General features: G+C 40.9%; 1 protein-coding gene and 1 long non-coding RNA gene across 11 annotated transcripts in view; one reads left to right on the plus strand and one right to left on the minus strand.

Annotated features, from left to right (window-relative positions):
* The window catches only part of ANKRD26 (ankyrin repeat domain containing 26), a 54,845-nt gene extending 39,655 nt beyond the window's left edge, over positions 1 to 15,190 (minus strand). For 4 of the 10 annotated variants that reach the window (XR_012580104.1, XR_012580103.1, XR_012580102.1 and 1 more), the window contains exons 1-13: positions 14,764 to 15,190; positions 12,909 to 13,023; positions 12,499 to 12,672; positions 12,265 to 12,371; positions 11,613 to 11,750; positions 10,694 to 10,839; positions 7,838 to 7,888; positions 5,033 to 5,066; positions 4,882 to 4,954; positions 3,620 to 3,680; positions 2,250 to 3,265; positions 1,594 to 1,723; positions 16 to 77 (exon numbers count right to left, since the gene is read on the minus strand). Coding sequence is in view for 7 of the 10 variants with exons in the window: in XM_074539950.1 (XP_074396051.1) it covers positions 16 to 77; positions 1,594 to 1,723; positions 2,250 to 3,265; positions 3,620 to 3,680; positions 4,882 to 4,954; positions 5,033 to 5,066; positions 7,838 to 7,888; positions 10,694 to 10,839; positions 11,613 to 11,750; positions 12,265 to 12,371; positions 12,499 to 12,672; positions 12,909 to 13,023; positions 14,764 to 14,966 (2,310 nt within the window). In the remaining 3 variants the exon portion in view is untranslated. Of the gene's footprint in view, positions 1 to 15; positions 78 to 1,593; positions 1,724 to 2,249; positions 3,266 to 3,619; positions 3,681 to 4,881; positions 4,955 to 5,032; positions 5,067 to 7,837; positions 7,889 to 10,693; positions 10,840 to 11,612; positions 11,751 to 12,264; positions 12,372 to 12,498; positions 12,673 to 12,908; positions 13,024 to 14,763 lie in introns of those variants that run through there. The other 6 variants (XM_074539949.1, XM_074539948.1, XM_074539954.1 and 3 more) reach the window with 6 other exon arrangements.
* A 7-nt stretch (positions 15,191 to 15,197) lies between these two features.
* LOC113458602 (uncharacterized) lies at positions 15,198 to 17,150 on the plus strand. Its single transcript, XR_003378982.2, has 2 exons — positions 15,198 to 15,853; positions 16,920 to 17,150. It is a non-coding gene; the product is annotated as an uncharacterized LOC113458602 (long non-coding RNA).
* The last annotated feature ends 873 nt before the right edge of the window (positions 17,151 to 18,023 follow it).

Here is an 18,023-nt window from a genome sequence, read left to right on the forward strand (position 1 = left end):
CTTCACAAAAAGTACCTCAGAATCCCAGGGAGATTCAGCATCTTCCTCTTGCTCTGCTCCCACTGTTGGAAGGGCACCTACAAATAAGGTAAGAAGTGAGATGCTTGAGTGTTTGTACATCCAAAGATGCAGGTTCCACTGATGAGGACAAACTAAGAAGCAAGTTTTATTCAAGTGCTTCTTCCCACCCAGACACATCATGTTACCTCCTTTACACTTCCAGTTTCTTTTGCTTCCTTTCTATCAGAAGATAGCTATGCACAACAGCTAGCAAAGCTACAGGCAATATCCAACATACTTGGGTAACATTCAGGAAGATACTTCAGTATCCTGCAGCTCTGCTGTATACAGAGTTAAGGTCTCCAGCCTACGGCTCCAAAATTTGGCATTTACTTTCACTTTCCATTGTACAGAGGGTACCACAGAAACACTACCCAAAACCTCCTCACACTAACATGCACAAAGTCACCAAGAAACAATCCTCCCTTTTTTGTGCTACTAGGAAAGATCTTCCCTGACAACGTTGTTACCCGGCCCCTTCCCAGAAGCTACACACCTAAGCACTGCCATTTAAAAATAGAGGCTCACACCTCAAACACTTAACCCAAACACACAAAAGCCATTTCTGTCTTGTGGGGGGTGGAATTAAAATCCAAACCTCTTCCCTACAATTTTAAGGGTCAGTCTCAGGGGGTTACTAGCCAGATTTTACAATCGTACTTCTATTTGAAGCTACTTCATTAGGAAAAATGGATTCAGGATTCAATTGTGTGGGCACACACACACAAAGCAGGAGCAAGGACCTGGATGTCTGTGAGGGCACCCACTCCAGAAGAGGCAACTGCTGGTTCCAATCTCACCTCTGACTACTTACACTATGCCAGATACATACTTACAGTAAACACATAAAGGCAGATGAGCAGGTACAGGCACAGCAGGACAGCAGGTTCTGCCAGTGCCCCCTGTGCAGCATCTGAGCAGCAGCTACACATGCTCTAGTAACATCTCTGGAGACAGACAATGGAAATGGTGCTTTGTCTTCCTACTGTCAGACCTCAGGTAAGTACCAAAGTGCTCTTCTCTGACTAGGCTGGTAATGTTTTCAAGCACACACATGTGGTGCTGGAGAGACCTTCTACATTTTACAACTGGACAAGGTGAGGCACTGAATAGCTTTCTCTCAGCTTGACTCAAATCCTTCCCTGGCTTCAGCCAAGAGCAATTACAGCCATTCAGTGTGACAGTACTTGTGATAAAAGGAATACTGTTGTCACTCAAGATCTTTCAGTCCTCCTTCTCTTTGTTATCTGTGCATTTTGTTCACATCACTTCAGGAAGAACATAGCAACAAATCAAGAATGGCACTTGCTTCGTACTGCATTGCTTCATACCCAATGCTACAATTTCAGTTCTTTAAGAATGAATGAAAAGCAACACAATCTGCTTTCCTTCTCTGCCAGTGCCCACTGGGACTCACAGGAAAGAGTAAATTTTGCTATTGTAGGAGATAATCACCATTTTAGCTCATTTATGATGCATTAGTATTTGTAGAGGAAGAACTTGGGTCAGGATTTACAAAGTCATTTCTCTCACCAGAATTGTCCTTTGAAGCTTTGTGGACTTCGTGCCTATCATTACAAACAGAATTTTTCACATCCTCAGCAACTGCAATTCGTAGCTTTTTGCCAGCACCCTCCTTCTCTTCATGTTCAGATGATTCTTCCTAAAAGAGACCAACCAAAACAGCTGAAAAGAACAGTAACACACATTATCTTTGCTGCTCCTCTATAAGCAATTCCTCATGTCAGTCTAACTCCAGCTTCATTTAAGTTCCAACATTGCAGAGCATATTTCTTTTTTTCCTCTACTTTGCTCCATGGAAAATGATTAGTTTCCTGCTCTCGATCTAATACAAAATTCTTTTTGTTTCCTCACTTTCAGCTATCATAACATGAATTTTCCTAAATGGTAGTAAAACTTCACAGATAAAAGCTGTAACATGGAACTTAGAAAAATCTAACTGATTCCAGAGTGTACTGCCTATTCTTTTTCCATACTATAATGTATTACCATACCATAGCAAAGAAACTGTTTGGACTCCAAGTAAGGCACTAACATCAAAAATGAATGATCAAAAGATGGATATATGTGAAAAATAAGTATTAAGAGAAATCTGGTTTAGAATGCATTTCTTACTTATCTGACCCTTAGAAAATACCCTTGTGATTGAATCATCCTTATATACTTACTTCATTGCTGGAACGAAATGCTGCTCTCAAATTTTCTTCTTGCTTATTTAAGTGCAAAATTTCACCTTCTTTTTTCAGTGCTTTACAGACTTTATCATCTACCCCATCATATTCCTCTTCTTCAGTATCTTCACCATCCACGCGTTCAAGTATGACAGACGTTGGTCTTTCCCTTTCAGGTCCCGGGGATTTTTCTGCTAACCAAGAATTATTGTCACTTTCAGAGCCTTCACTGAAGTTTGGCCTTTTCTCCTTAACACCACAACTATCTGAGAGAGGCTGAGGTATCTCTTTTTTCCAGTCTGTCCCTTCAGAGTTTGGAAAACAGGAGTCAGTGTTTCTGTGAAATTTCTCCTCAATCATGCTTTTTCTGTTGCAGCTTTCTTGCATATCTTGCAGATTATTTAGATTTTGAAAGACAGCTTGTTTAGGTACTGACTTGCAAGATATTTCATTATTCATGACCTTTGGAGAAACTGCTGTTATATTTTCTTGAAACCTTTCACAAGACCCAGCTATGAAAGACACAGGAGTATCAACCAATTCCTCCAGTTTTTCATCATGCTCTTTATTTATTTCATCATCATCACACACATTTCCTGTTCCACATCGAGCAACCCCTTCATACTTGGCTTTACTCAAATACTCTAATTTCTGATTAATTTCCCCTTTAGGTTCTGTTTTCTCCTCTTCCAGTATTTCATTAGACTGAGTTTCTTCATCCTGCAACTCTTCCTCCTCCTTTTCATCTTCAGTAAAATCTTCATCATCATCTTCCTCCTCCTCCTCCTCTTCCTCCTCATAATCTTCATCACCATCTTCATTGTCATTTTCATCCTCTTCTTCCTCCTCCTCCTCCTCTAATTCTTCTTCATCCAGGTTGCTTGCAGCTGAGACATCTTGATTGAACAATTCTTCACTGTCCCCTTTGTTCACATTTGCACCTGATGGGATTCTTTGTTTGAGACTTTTCTTTGGTGACTTAGGACTTTCAATTCTAGAACCACCACCATCATCTTAAAGTACAAAACAAAAAGAAAAATGCATGTGATCAGAAAGAATTAGGTAAACAGTAATAGGGATGTTCTCAGATTAATGTACAAGAGAGGAGCCATTTGGGAATGTCTAGAAATAGAGAGATTGGGCAGGATGCAGGATGAACTTGATGAAGGAAAGGGGCTTAAGAGGTGATTAATATCTTCATTTTAATGACTTATTTTATTCTGAATTATTCAGTGCCATGTTTACAAAACGCTACTTTTCTCATTTACTATTAAAAAAAACCAAAACACCAAACTAACAAACAAACCTACTTAGCAAGTCCACGTTATGTATCAATATATCATCCAACCTTTTGCAAATTAACTTACTATTTTTCCTGAACTGCTGTGATGCATTCATTAACAGTGTCAGGTTTGGCTTCTGCAGCTTCTGTAAATGAAGATTTAAGATTTTTTTTAACAGTAACAACAACAAATCCTTTGTTCACATCAAATCTTGAACAGTAAATACAATCACTGTCCTTATGATAGTGCTGCCTCCATCCTACATTTCTAACTACACAAACACTCCTCTCATATCTAATTCAGTAAGTAAATGCAGGCACACTTCTGTAAATTGTTTCCAAAAATGCTTACGCGCCTAACTGTTCTAAAAATCTGTTTCTAACATGTGCAAAACTTAAGTAAAATTCAATTATATTTAAAAGTGCATTTTCAGGATGCTTACTTGCAAATGTACACAAGGTAACTGTTAATATCCCCATACTTAATGCATAAATTTAGTCCCTGCAAGTACATTTAAAAAATATCCCTAAATTTCAAAATCGTGGCAGAAAAATGTATCATTTCTATTTAAATCAGTGCAAGAAAATAAAATCAAGTTAAAACTAAACATGATTGCATCTCCAGCATTACAGAGTGGGTTGAGCTACCACACTCAGGTTCTGCATCACAGCACAATGCCAATGCAACAGATGATGCTCCAGAATCACCCAGAAGTTCATAATTCTACAGATCATTAGTAAAAACAGTAGGCATAAGAGCTTGTACAAAAAGAGTACAACCCAAGCATTAAAAAAAAAGTGGAAAAACATGCAGTGTGAGATCACATGCAAGTACTGAATGCCATCTTATAGAAGAAAATAGATGACCCATTTGAGTAACTCATCTGCTCATTGAGTACTGTTGAGGAACCTGCTGAGGAAAGGAGAACTAGGTGATGTGGATTTTTACAGATCTTGATAAATAAATGTCCTTTACCACTTAGGAATCTATCCCCAAATTTACAGAAAACGGTAACAATGGTTGGACAAGAACAGGATAGGTTATGATAATTGCTTACAAATTTTTCAAGTCTGCAAATCTGACTCATATGAACAAGAAAAAATATAAAACTATGTGGTTATCTTGTCACCTACTGCTTTTTGGCTTCAAATTACAAATCTACTGCACACTCTGTCACAGCTACAGGTCCTTTAGGAAAAACTTACAGCAGAAGGAAGGCTGGCAGGCCAGAGATTACTTTAAAGAGAAAATAATATTGGCTAGAGCTGCAGTTTCTTTCAGTTCCAAAGAATTTGCCTTCAAACCCCTTATTTTTACAGGATATTTTTCCTGTAAATGCACCATACCTTGGGGGTAAAATCAAGTTCCTCTTCCTCAGAGGTATGCCAACTGTCATCGCTCCCCTCTTTCTCAGAGCTTCTTTAAAAGCAAAGCAAAATGAGTACCGTGTCTCTCAAGTCATTCCTCAGGTAAGTGTTATTATTTTTAAAGTCTCACCTTATTGAGTCTCCTTGGGAGAAGTCATCTATTGCTGTTCAAACATTAATCAACATGTTGAAATTAAATTTAGCATGCTAAAAATTAACCATTTACAAATTAAATATTTTACATGGACAACTTTGCACATCATAATAGAACGATGCTTTGGGTAGTAAATTCAGTACAAGGTGGTATAAATGACTGCATTTCCAAAACAAAATTGCATCTCAAACAACACAGAATTTTAAAAAAATAAAAAAGGAAATAAAAAGACCAGAGCTATATCTCTTTTGGAGTCTTATACCTAGAAGTTTAAAAAGCATAGAAATATCCCTAAACTTAAAAAAAAACAAAAAAAAAGCATAACATTAATATCCTGCATTAGTAAACAATTAACAAAATGGTGGTGGTTTAGGAAGACATTAAGACTTCCAAAGTCCTCATCTTACACACAAGTACACACCACATGCAGAGATTTATTATTTTATGCAGCATTATGTCTAACATTATGCTAACATTACACTATCAGCTGCTCTACCCAGATACAGATTGTTTTGCAAAGGTAATGAAAATCAAACTCTAAAGCTCAAGTAGAAGAATCACCAACACTTCTGTACACTGCAGCAAAAAGGGAATTCAGCAGACACAAGTGACAAACCCAGGGCACTCTATAGGACACTCCAAGCTTTCATCAGTGTTACAAACACGACTTGCACGTAGGATAATAGGATAAATCAGGTCAGAAGGAACCTCAGGAAGTCTCTCAGCCAGCCTTCTCAAAGCAGGCTCAGTTATGAGGTCAGAGAAGGTTGTTCAGGGCTTTATCCAGTCTGGTCTTAAACACTTCCAAGGAGGGAGACTGTACAGCCTCTCTGTTTTACTGTTCCCACATGCAATTTGAAACTATTTTGTTGCCATTTATGCCTCTTATATCTCTGCCTCCTGTCAATGTACCACTGGGAAGCACCTGACTTTGTCTTCTCACATATACCAAAAGCTGCTGCTAGGTCCCCTGCAAATTCACTTCTCTAGGCTGAAAAATTCCAGTTTCTTCAACCTGTCCTCAAAGGGCAAATACTCCTGTCCCTGATGAATCTGATGGCTTTCCACTGAGCTTGCTCAATTTTGAAAGACAAATCTCTCTTGAACTGGAGGCTCAAATTACACCTAGAGCACTGGACATAATCCAGAGAGTGCCAAGTAGAGGTGGATAATCACCTTCCTCAATCTCTTGGCTATGCTGCTCTTAATACAACTCAGGACACCGTTGTCAGGGCACCCTGCTGCTGGCTCATTCTCAGCTCACTCTGCCAAGACCCATCAGGCTTCCTCAGCAAGGCATCTCTCCTGCCAGGCAGTGCCAGCATGCTTTTAGCAAGGGGTTGTTCTTTTCCATGTGCAGATTTTCCATTTGCCCAGGCTGAATTTTGCTAGAAAGGCCTGAGAGTTCATTTACACAGTATGTCAGAGTAAATGCCTCTCAATGACAGCATTGCCCTGAAGTGCATCCATGATCATCCCAACCCAGGGCTATTTGCAAACTTGTTGAGAGTGCACTCCAGCATATCACTGATCCACTAAAGAAACCTGGCCTCTAGGAATCCAGCTTCAAGAGTCCTGGAACCTTCTCAACTATCAACAGCTCAGATCATATAAAAGGGCTCTTCAATTCCCAAAACAGAAGGGGAAAACAAACAATTTCCACAACTTCCAATAGTGCCCATTTCTTGATACAATACCAAGTATTCCTCAATTCTTGATAACTAATTCTTGTCAACTATCATAACAACCAATCCAAGGTCTCAGGCAGAATCATTAAAGGGAAAAGAAAACAAAGGCATATCATATGCCTGAAGACATTTCCTCCACTAGCTTAAACACAAAAGAGCATGGGAATTTTGTCTGTTTTAAAGACAGGGTAAGTGTAGAAATGTTCATGAGTACATCTCCAGACCTGCACTGGGCTTCTGGACAATGAAATACAGTGTGCATGTCAAGTAGAGAAAGCCTAGAAGCTGAAACAAGGACAAGGTAACAGTTAAAAATACCAACACAGTCTCTAATTTTTACTGTTTCCTTTTGTAAACACACAATATTTAAATAATATTAATTACTTGTGCATACCACAGTTCCTGTTAATTCAATCAGTACCAGCAGTCTAACCTACCTGCTAATTTCCCAAGCTGAGTAAAAATGCCTCCACCAGAGTGGAGCAGTGAGTTATCATGCCTGATTACTCAAGTAATCAAACGAGCTGAGTAAGTTTTCTGAAATTTTGCTGCCAATGAATAGATTAGTTCAGCTGGGTAGAGCCAATCACTTAAGAGCTGGAGTTGATGATCTTTGTGGGTCCCTTCTAACTCCAAATATTCTGTCATTCTGTAAATAGTGACTTTAGGCAGGGATCAAGAACAAGTTACATTGTCCCTTAGAAGGCAAGAGACAAAGTTCATGAGCTACCTCTCAGACAGAACTCTGATTACAGCAGAAATGGGATCTAGAAAAGCATCTAGAAAAGCAGTCTCTGGGGATTGCTTGTTTCCACTTTAATTCAAGCCCATTTCCATTTCAGAGTAAAAGAAGGGTGTACTGAAAAAAATATTTACTATCATGAATGACACAAAGCAAACACTAAATTCAATAATAAAGAACAAGGCAAAACATGCAAACAAACAAAAACCACACAAAGCCTGCTCTCAAATGTAGTTCATAAAACCAGAACCATCAAAATAGGAGCCTCCAGGATAATAAACATCATAGATGTGTTGATATCTGTATACTGTACAACAGATTTCATATTCTAAATGCTACTGCATAAAATACCTTTCCTTGATTTTCCTGTTCTTGATGTCTGGTTAGGAGATTGTTGCATTTCTATATCCATTTAGGAAAAGGCATGGAAAGGACAGATGAACAATGACATCAGAATAAACTGAAATTTCCAGAAACTTGGAAAACATAAGCAGTACATCAAAACAGCTACAGCAATGGGAGAACACACTGTGACTATCAGCCTATTCTACAGTTAGAAGTGCTGGAAACAACCCAACCAGAGTCTAAAGAACTCTGCTCTCAAGGGACAGAGTCAAACAGTAACTTAATGTACTTGCTCCATGTAAAACATCCATATTTCAGTATTTTGAAACACTGAAACATATTTTCAGAAGTATACTCTCCTCACAACTTTGTATTTCCCTCAACTCGACTACTTGTCTAGCAGAGATGCTAATTCCATTCCTTTGTGGTTGTAGAGTGCCTTACACATACAGCACACAAAAGTCCTTATTCTAAGCATCTCAAAAATCCGTATGTGTCAAGAACCAGACTTTGGAGACTATCCAGAAGTTTCAAGGGAATCTGGGCTCCCTGTACTCAGACCATGCAACTTTGAGACATTATGTTATTTACACACACTCATCTTAAGTTACAGTTTTAGCATGTTTATATCCCTTGCTGAAAAAGAAAGCCAGTAACTTGTTGCCTTAAACCAGCTCATCTTAAAAGTTGTGTCAGTTGGTGCCTGATACAAACATAGGCCACTTCCACCTCAGTTTGAAGAGTCCTGCTTACATTCATTTGACCATGCTGAACCACTCAGACATGACAAGAGAGCAGCATGTTCCCCCAGGGCTATAGAGCAGGCCACAACTGGACTGAAATGGGTGCATTGACTGGTGTATCACACGTGTTTGTGTGTGTACATGTCTGTGTGTTGTGGAACAGAAGATGCATAAATCACTATGCATCTGCTCTACTCATCCCACCTAGTAAAATGCAAGACTTCGTTCTGTTATTGCAGCTAACTGACACCAAATTCCTTCATGATGCAACATTTGTGTCAGAACAGAAGGGAGACCTGCTTCTATCGATTTTACCACAGGGAAGGAATGTACTTGTATCAAAACAAGATACATTTAAAGAGTTAAGAAAGGACTGCATGATGGTTTCTCATCTCTTCTACACTTCTCAGCTTTCTGAAGGGATAATACAGGACAGCTTTTACTGAACTTGGGAGACAGAAATCACTGAATTCTTTTCAAAGAGCTCTATGATGGAAATCCAACAGTTTCCATAGGGACCCAGGAACACAAAAGGAACAACACATCACACAGTAAGTATTCATATAAACAAAAGCCAACTTTTGAAGTAGGCTGAATTACTCATTAGAGGAGAGTATATTGAAAAATATTGAACAAGTGCAAAATCAGCAAAAAGAACAAAGACAACACTGAAGATCCCAGAAAAACTATATAGAAGAGCAACAGAAACAAAAATAATTCCAAAATAGGTTTCTCTGTTCTCCTGAGATCATTCCAAGTTCTCCTCTAACAGAGGCTTCAAAGTCTGTTACTGCAGCATATCAGAAGGACTCCCATGGTACAGGACCTGTACTTTTTGTGGGCAAGTTAAAGACTGCAAAATTAATGCAGGTAAGTATTTTCTTTATGTTACTAATATCTAAGAGACAGTAACAGTGTGCACTGTTTGGGCAAAACCAACAAACCACCTGTATCAAAATCTTTAAAGAAGAAAAAAATCTCTGCAATCTATCAAGAAACTTTCCAAATCTCTGACTAGGTCAAATCAAGTGTTCCTAAGTGAAAGCAACAAAGCCTGACTCTAAATTAAATTCCTGTATCTAGGAAAGTAAGGAAGTGTATTTAAAGGAATAATTAATTGTGTTTGAGCAGTGTCTTCTGTCCATTTGCCACACAGTACCAAAGTAACGCCCTTAAAAATTCGGAAAGAATAAAATCTCCCACTTGTAGGGCTTAAAATGTAAGGAAAAAGACAAACTATTTCATTTATACTAAGGCATTCATTTTCTAAGATTCCTCTAGGACTCTGAGCTCATAACCGTTGACTGAATTTTTAAAACTCACTGAAGGAGTTAATTTTTTGATCACAAGGCAATTTATTTTTTCTGGATCACAAGGTAATAACTATTTTCTTTAAAAAATTCATAAAAATTACTGAAAGTGGAAGAAAAGCATTATTTTTATTGTAAATCAAACTATGCACTGGCCAATGCAGCATTCACAAGACACTGCAATGTTATTGCCAACAAAGTTACTTTTCCAATATAATATATGCTAAGTGTGTCTCTACAGCACCTAAATGGAAACAGCTATAACTGATTTTGAGAAATAGGCCAAGCAAAAAGGACCTTAGTGCAGATGGAACTATTAACATTAAAATGAAGACACAAACTCCATGAAAATCAACAAGACACATACCTTTCTGCTCATTTCTCTGTTGCTTCCCAAGTACAGAAAGAGGAACAACTACTCAGGTAGAACCACTGCTTTTGTAATTGGATTTTCACAATCTGAGTTGCCATCTCTAGGTAAAAGTATACACTTGAAATGTAAACACTTTTGCCTAGTTCCTTCCCTAGCCTCTTCTCTCTCTTAAGGAAAACCCAAATAGGTGGACAGACTGACAGACAGAAAGTTACAACCCTAAGAAGTGAATACAGAGTGCAAACCAAATGCTTTCACAGCCTGACAAGCAGCACTTCCAACTACCATCAAATAAGCACACTGACAAAGCTAGTGCTACTCCACCTGATGCCTCCACTAAAGCCAATGGTGAACACAGTAAGCACTAAGAACACAAACCCACTAAAAAAGCCACATTGATTCTCCTTGTGAGCTACTCCCTGGTGAAGGGTCTTACCTCCTCTGTCCACAGCAGGTGCACCCAAGGTGAAGCCAGCAGCTGCTGCCCTGTGTGGAGTGCCAAGTGCTGGGATGCCTCGTGCACCTGCAGAAGCTTCTCCTGTGTTTTCCCAGTCTGCATATTCTGCCAGTTGTTTGCTAAGACTGTACAGAAAAGAGAGGAAATGCATTAAGTAAAAAATAATCCCGTACCAGCACATACCATTTAATAGAAGAGTTAACAGCCAGTACTTATCCAACCTATTCTTATCCCATCCACAGCCATTTAGATTTATATACTCATATGCATTTACTGCATGACTATTACACACTTCAATATTCACTACAGTCACGTTCACTCTACAGTCATATTCAAACCTACAAAAGTATTAACTCCTGCTTGGTACCTGTCAAGTTTCACCTCTGGAAAACTGTGGGGTATAGATATATTTTAGAGTTTATATTGAGCAAATGTGAGCTTGGTAATAAAACTTGAAATCGAACAGAGAACTCTGGGTAAAAATTTTCCTCAACTTCCAAGTTCATACTAGACACTGGAATGATACATATTAGAAGACAGGAGGACATGACCACAAATTGTGCTGGGGAAGGTTAAACTGGATATTAGGAAAAATTACTTCAGGGAAAGGGTTATCAGGCATTATAACAGACTGACCAGTGAAGCTGCTGAGTCACCAGCTGTGGAGGTATTTGAAAGATGTTGTAGACTGGCACTTAGGGATGTGGTTTAGTGGTGGGCTTGGCAGTGTTGATTATTTGAGGCCTTTTCGAATTTAAATGATTCTATGAAGACATCACTGAGAGCACCTTCAACACAAGTCTCAGCACACTATTAAACCTTGGTGCTGTTATCAAAAATTATCAAAATCCACACTGATAACTGACAACTTACTCTAATGATACAGTTTAAAATTTACCTAGAATATCCATGAATAACAGCATAATCCTCAGCTGTCCATCCATTAGTGTCTTTATGGGAAACATCAGCACCATACCGAAGAAGAACCTTTATCACATTAAGCTCTCCACCAGAAGCAGCAGTCATAAGTGGGGTTCTGAAGGATCCAAGAAATATGATATGAAATAGATTGATTTACAGTCACCATAAATATTTTTGATTGTTTGCCCTCAAAAAAGTTTACTTTAAAATGAAAAAAAGAAAAAGCATTTTTCATTAAGATAAACAATAAAATGGGAGAGGTCTCAAAACAATTAAATGTTTAATCTTAAAACAAAGCTTTCACACAGACAATACTTAGAAATTCTACTACTATGCAGGAGATGGCTTTTCAATGTGAGGGAATGCCACTGAGCCAGTGGCAGGCTTCCTTCCAGCCAGAAAGGCCACCACACAGAGCAACATTTTGCAATCCTCAATGTGGAAAGCATCCAATGAGATACAACAGCAATCGCTGAAGTACAACAATCCTTCACAAGTCACACAGAAGGAACTGCTTCTGTGGGGCTCCTTGTTCTGTATTTTTTCAAACCTCACTCCCATTGTGGTCTCTTTCAAGCCAAGCTGAAGAATATTAAAGAGACCCATGTAAAGATTTGACAGTCCCTCACCTTTCACACTGATCTCGAGCATGCACGTCAGCTCCTTTTTTAAGGAGAAACTCCATTATTTCTCCATGATGTTCGGAGATAGCAAGAATAAGAGGGGTACATCCCTCCTGAAAGGGCAGATAAAGTTAAAAATCAAAGTTAAAAAACCAAAGAAACAAAAAAAACCCAACCAAACAAAACTTTATTGTGAATGCAACTTTTGGAAAGCACTTCACTAACAAATATAAAATTTACCTTATTTTGGGCATCAATATTGGCATCATGCTGAAGTAAGAGCCCTGCTACAGCAGTATTGCCAGACAGAACAGCCAGGTGAAGGGCAGTGTTGCCATCAGCATCTGCCAGATTGGGGTCAGCACCATGTTCTAGCAGAATAGCCACACATTTTTCTTGCTGGCATTGTACTGCCTGGAAACAAAACACAAAAAACTTCCAGCATTTACAGTTTCACTTTGCAGCAATTCCTCCATCTTCCCAATACAGGGAATTAAGAGCACCTTCAAAGATTGCTAATATATGCCCATTCCACAACAATCACAATATGCGTGATTTTACAAAAGTTCACATAAAGAATACTGAAAAATACATCATTTAGTTCAAAATCAGTAAGTCTCACTTGCAAGAACATACCATAGTCTACGTACCTTCATCAGTGGTGATCTGTTATCATTGTCAAAAAGATTTAGCTTGCACTTGTTTTCTACTAGAAATGTAACTACATCCACGTGGCCATTTGCACAAGCAAGATGCAGAGCCGTCCTAAAAATTAAATAAATTGAATTAGCACAGACAGGGATAATTTCAGGTTTTTTTGATAAACAGACATGACCACAAGTTTGACTTTGCAAATCTCAAGCTTAAGAACCCACTCCATTAGCTGCACAATAGCTGCACACCAAATGCTTGGGAGTTGCTAGCAAATACCTTCCACAGCATCTGCTTAGTAAGGGGACATTTCCTTCAGTGTAGAATATAATCTGCAGAGATTCCTGTGCCCAGGCACTGGGTATTGTCCTCTGTAGTGTGGGACTACACATGTGGCACAGCAACAGAGACCAAAGCCCGGGAATCTGAGCTGGCAAATCAATTTCTAAGTTTTTCTTTGATCATTCATGGGCCAGAAGTGTACTGGAGATGTTAGAGATGGGTTGAATTGAAAGAATATTACAGCTTCCCCTCACTTCGAGAACTTTTCCTTTTTCTCTAGCTTTTTTACTACTGAAGCAAAACCAAGAACATATTTTCACCAAAGTGCCTCTAACAACATGTACCAAACCAGAGAGCAGAACACTCTGATCCTGACTACAGGAAAGTTGTTTTTTACTTTCCTGTAATGTTTAACTATCATAGTCATAAAAGGCCTACTACAGATTAAGTCCTCTCCAAGGAGGCAATACCGTGTTTCCACAATATATAACCAGCACAGGAAAGCTGAACTTTCTTCTTCAATTTAAAGCCTTGCCAGAAGGAAAAGCAGTCCTTCAAACCACATCATCTTAGGTCTGATGTCAATTAACCAGTCTACCTGCATATTGGTAGGTAGATCACTGTGGAAGTCTTTGCATGTGATTCCTCCTACAAATCTAGCAGGGGTTTTTAGGGCAATAAAACTAGATGAGCTTTATTGGTGCCAGAAGTCCAGTCTAGAAGCTGAGCTACTCTGCTAAAACCAGACCCTCTTCAGAACATCACAAAAGATTTGGCTCTGAGTCTTTTCAGAAAAGGTGATTCGCTTTTGCTTATGATAGATCACTAGGAACTATGCTGCAGCCCAGGGCTTCTCCTGAAGGTAGAACTGTGAAGTGATGCTGTGCTTGACTCAAACCCCCACACAACACCTGCCTGACAGCAACAGCTTCTCCTGCAAGTCACTGACCAGATATTCCAGTCCAAGGCACTGATCAGCTGTACCAAAGCCTCAGAGCAAAAAACTAACTGCCACCTAAAACCACACTGTGGCTTAGGCTGCCATATCACACTCAAAAAAGGCTACGATGCGTGCAGCATCAATAAACAACATGTTTATTTTGCGTTATAAATCCTTCCTAACTGCAGCATCCACCTTTCTTTAAGTTGCTTCCAGCTGAGACAGTACATTCTTCGGGCTCAGCTACTGAACCTGCAGGCTGAGCCCTCAGAGGTGCACAGAGATGGAAGCGACTACACTCAGACTTCAAAGCCTGGCTATAGAATGGCCACAAGACTCCTCTTAGAACTCTTGTTTGCCAGGCTAAGAGCTCGCTTCCACCCCCGCGCCCCTGGGCAAGGACACAGGAGTCCGGGAATGAGGGCACTGAAGAAGCCGGGTCAAAAACTGGTAAGGCCGAATTCAAGGGGTTTTTGGTAGCCCCAGCCTGATTCCCACAGCCAACCAAGGGCTGCGGCGCTCGCACTCCCACTCCTCACAGCGCCGCTGCCGCTCCGCTCCTCCGCCGGGGAGCTCCCGGGGCTCCTACAGCTGCCCCCGGGGCTGCCGAGACCCGCGGCTCCCGCCCTTACCGCTCCGCCTTGTCCCGCCCGTCGATGCCGTATTTCTTCAGTCCCTGCCGCACCTGGGCCAGGTCGCCGCTGGCGGCCGCGCGGTGTAGCTTGCCCAGGTCCTTCTGCCGAAGCTCGTAGGCACCGCCGGGGGAGGGAAGGGAGGCGCTGCCGGCCGGCGGCTGCCCCTTCCTCTTCCTTCCGAACCCGAAGATCCTCTTCATCCTGCAGCAGGAACGCAGGCACAGTCCCGTCTAAGGAGAGCGACGGCGGGAAGCACGGGCGGGCTGTATCGTGTCTCAAGCAGGGGCAGGGGAGAGGAGCCCCCGGCACCGAGCTCGACTCGATGCGGCTCCCGCGGAGCGACCCCCGGGCGGGGCGGGACCCGCGGGACCCCCGGGCAGAGCCCGCGCCCACCGCCCCCGGCAGCCCCGTCCCACCACCCGCGCACCGCGAGCTCCGCGCAGGCGCGGGAGGGCCCGCGCAGGCGCGGCCGCGGGAGGCGGGGCGTTAGGGAGGGAATAGCTCGGACGGAATTAATGTCCCAGGGCGCTCAGTGCCGTTATCAGGCTTGGGTGAATGGGTGACGAGAACTGACAGCAAGGATTGATACAAGAAGAAAGGGGATGGAGCTGAGATTCAGACATCATCTATTTACGTGCCAGATGCTGGGGAATACGTCTGGTCCAGGTAGCTGAGATCGCAAGCTGCTGACTGAGATTAAGCAGGTTAAGCTTTGGGTGGGAGCCCGAGATAAGAGACCGTGAGCTGCCAACCTTCGGGATATCCAAGGGCGCGAAGATGGGTGACGCTAGTCATGTGAACAGACTCGGGGAGACCCAGCAGGAGCCTGGAATTGCCGACTTTTTGGGTAGCAAACGAGATGAAGAGCGCCAGCCAAGTCATTGAACACTGAGAGTGGGACAAGAGCCGAAGACCCCGGCAGGACTGGCTCAGGGGACGACTGAGGCTGTAGAAGCCTGGAGGTTCTTTATGTAGGTGCTCTCCTCAGAGGCACCAGCTCGAGCTGTTCCTGTGTTACTGCACAGGAATAAATTGCTTTATGGAACGAGATATCTGGGACTCTGCTGTGGGAAAGCGGGGTCGAACGGTAAGGAAAGCCGGTGTGACCGTGTGAGAGTCGGGCTGCGGGGAGATGTGTCCGGCGAGGCGCCCTCACCGCGCTGGAGCCGTGCGGGGCCTTGGGCGCTGTGACCCTTCGGGCTGTGACCGTCAGAGCTTTGGGAATGGTCAGACTGGGAAGCTTCCTTAACATCATGACAGGCTCAGAAAGTTACTTTCTGATAACTTCCCTAACATCCATGACAGGCTCAGAAAGTTACTTTCTGATAAGTGGGGCTACGTTGGCACCGACACAGAGGTATACAAACATGCATGCAGACAGCCTGTATGAAATTGCAGTAGAGAAAGCAAATATTTATTTATGAAATAATTATTAATATTGTACTGCTACAGTGATGCCACTGGGTAGTTCAGATACCATATAATTTGGGGATGATGGCATGGTACAGTATACCCTAGGGTATTTGGCTAATGGAACACCTTGCCAAAACAATTCTTCCTATCTTTAGAAACTACCTTTTGCATATGAATTTCTAAAAAACAGATGGCAAACAAAACCTAATTCAAACAGAGAAATGCATTTCACTATGATAAGCAGTAAAAATATTTATTGGCAACTGGACAGGAATATAGTACCACTTTGTAGGGAGGTGATTCAACCCTTAGAAATAGTTTCTTTTCCTTCATCACTAAGAATGGTACATACACTAAAATCTTTATTTTCCTTTCCAGAATGAATCTTCACAGCTTTATCAAATGTTTGCTTCTGGCAATATTCTCTTCTAATGCGGTGACTGATGTACAGACACTTTCATTAGTTGATTCTCAGTGTATTAGCAGTGTTCTGTTTTTTCAGACCTGACTCTAGAAAGAAGAGCCAAAACAATAACAATAATTTTAAAAATATGTAAAAATACTCTTTTGCTGAAACCTCAACTAAGTAGATTCAAGCTGCAAAACCTAAATTTCTATGAGTATTAGGAAATAACTATTAGTAACCATTTTGAGAGTGTCTCTATAGTCAGTCTGACCATTTAATGGAAAAATGGGGAGCAAAATGCATTTTCTAACTGGATATATGTGTTTTCTTCCAGCCATCTTAGAAGAAAGGCAAGTTTTTATTTACAAGATGGCAACATGGGATAAACATGAGTCATCTCTCTGCTCTTCAGGAGGAAGTACTGAATCTCAAGTTTTCAAGTGGACACATGCTCAGCCACAGATAGTTTTGTTTTTACAGGTTACTCCCCAGTTAAGACCAGGAAACTCTAATTCTATGTCAAGTATTTCAGAATGGTATTAATAAAAAACCCTGTGATTACAAAGTCAGTTTCAGTAGGTGACTTTGATAACTGAATGGGCTAAAATTTAGTTTCATGCTTTTGAAGATAGGGGGATGCAGATGGGGTCATAGAGTCATATGGGTACAACAGGAGCTGTTCATTCCTTACTAGCCAGGAAAGATGCAAAAGAAATAACTAGTCTCTGTCACTAAAGCAACTGTCAGCTGTTTTATCAATACGACTTCTTTACTTGTGTTGGCTCAGAGTGCTGTTGAAGATACCAAAATATATGTTTTTAGTTTTGATCCATTTCTATTTTAAATTTCATTTTTATAGTTCTTTTTTGGATTAGGTTTTTTTTTTTTTTTTAATTTTGGTATTTCCTATTCTGTTCAGTGTTCTATGTGCTTATCTGTAGTTTTCTCAGTGTCATCTAATAGCGGCTGTTTCTTTTCCTGTCTGCATGAAATGTTTCATTCCTGTTCCTGAATTCTTGTTTCATTACAAGACTTGTGTACCACAGGGAGATTTCCAAATAGGGCTTAAGTGTGACTTAAGTGTTGCATAAGCACTGGTATTTGGATTAGTCTGCTATAGGTACACCTTTCCTTCAACATGATTCACTGTAGCTGGGTAATTTAGCTCACAGTCTTTGTACAGCTGTGGTATAAAATGACAGTCTGAAATTCCCCTTTGCCAATATGGCTAATTCCCCTATTAGACCACCTGGTGTATTTTGTCTACCAGGAAAGAAAAGTGTCAGTAAAGACTTGGGCTGATAACAATATGCTGCTAAGAATCTGGTTTAGTACACCTGCTTTGCAACTGCTGTATTTATAGAAGAGTGGTACAGCTTAGAAAAGCTGCCTGGGAGGATTGCATGTCTCAGTAATACTGACTCTGAGGCTTTGAAGG

The sequence above is a fragment of the Zonotrichia albicollis genome, chromosome 4 (genome assembly GCF_047830755.1).
Source record: "Zonotrichia albicollis isolate bZonAlb1 chromosome 4, bZonAlb1.hap1, whole genome shotgun sequence".
In the NCBI taxonomy this organism is placed as follows: domain Eukaryota; kingdom Metazoa; phylum Chordata; class Aves; order Passeriformes; family Passerellidae; genus Zonotrichia; species Zonotrichia albicollis.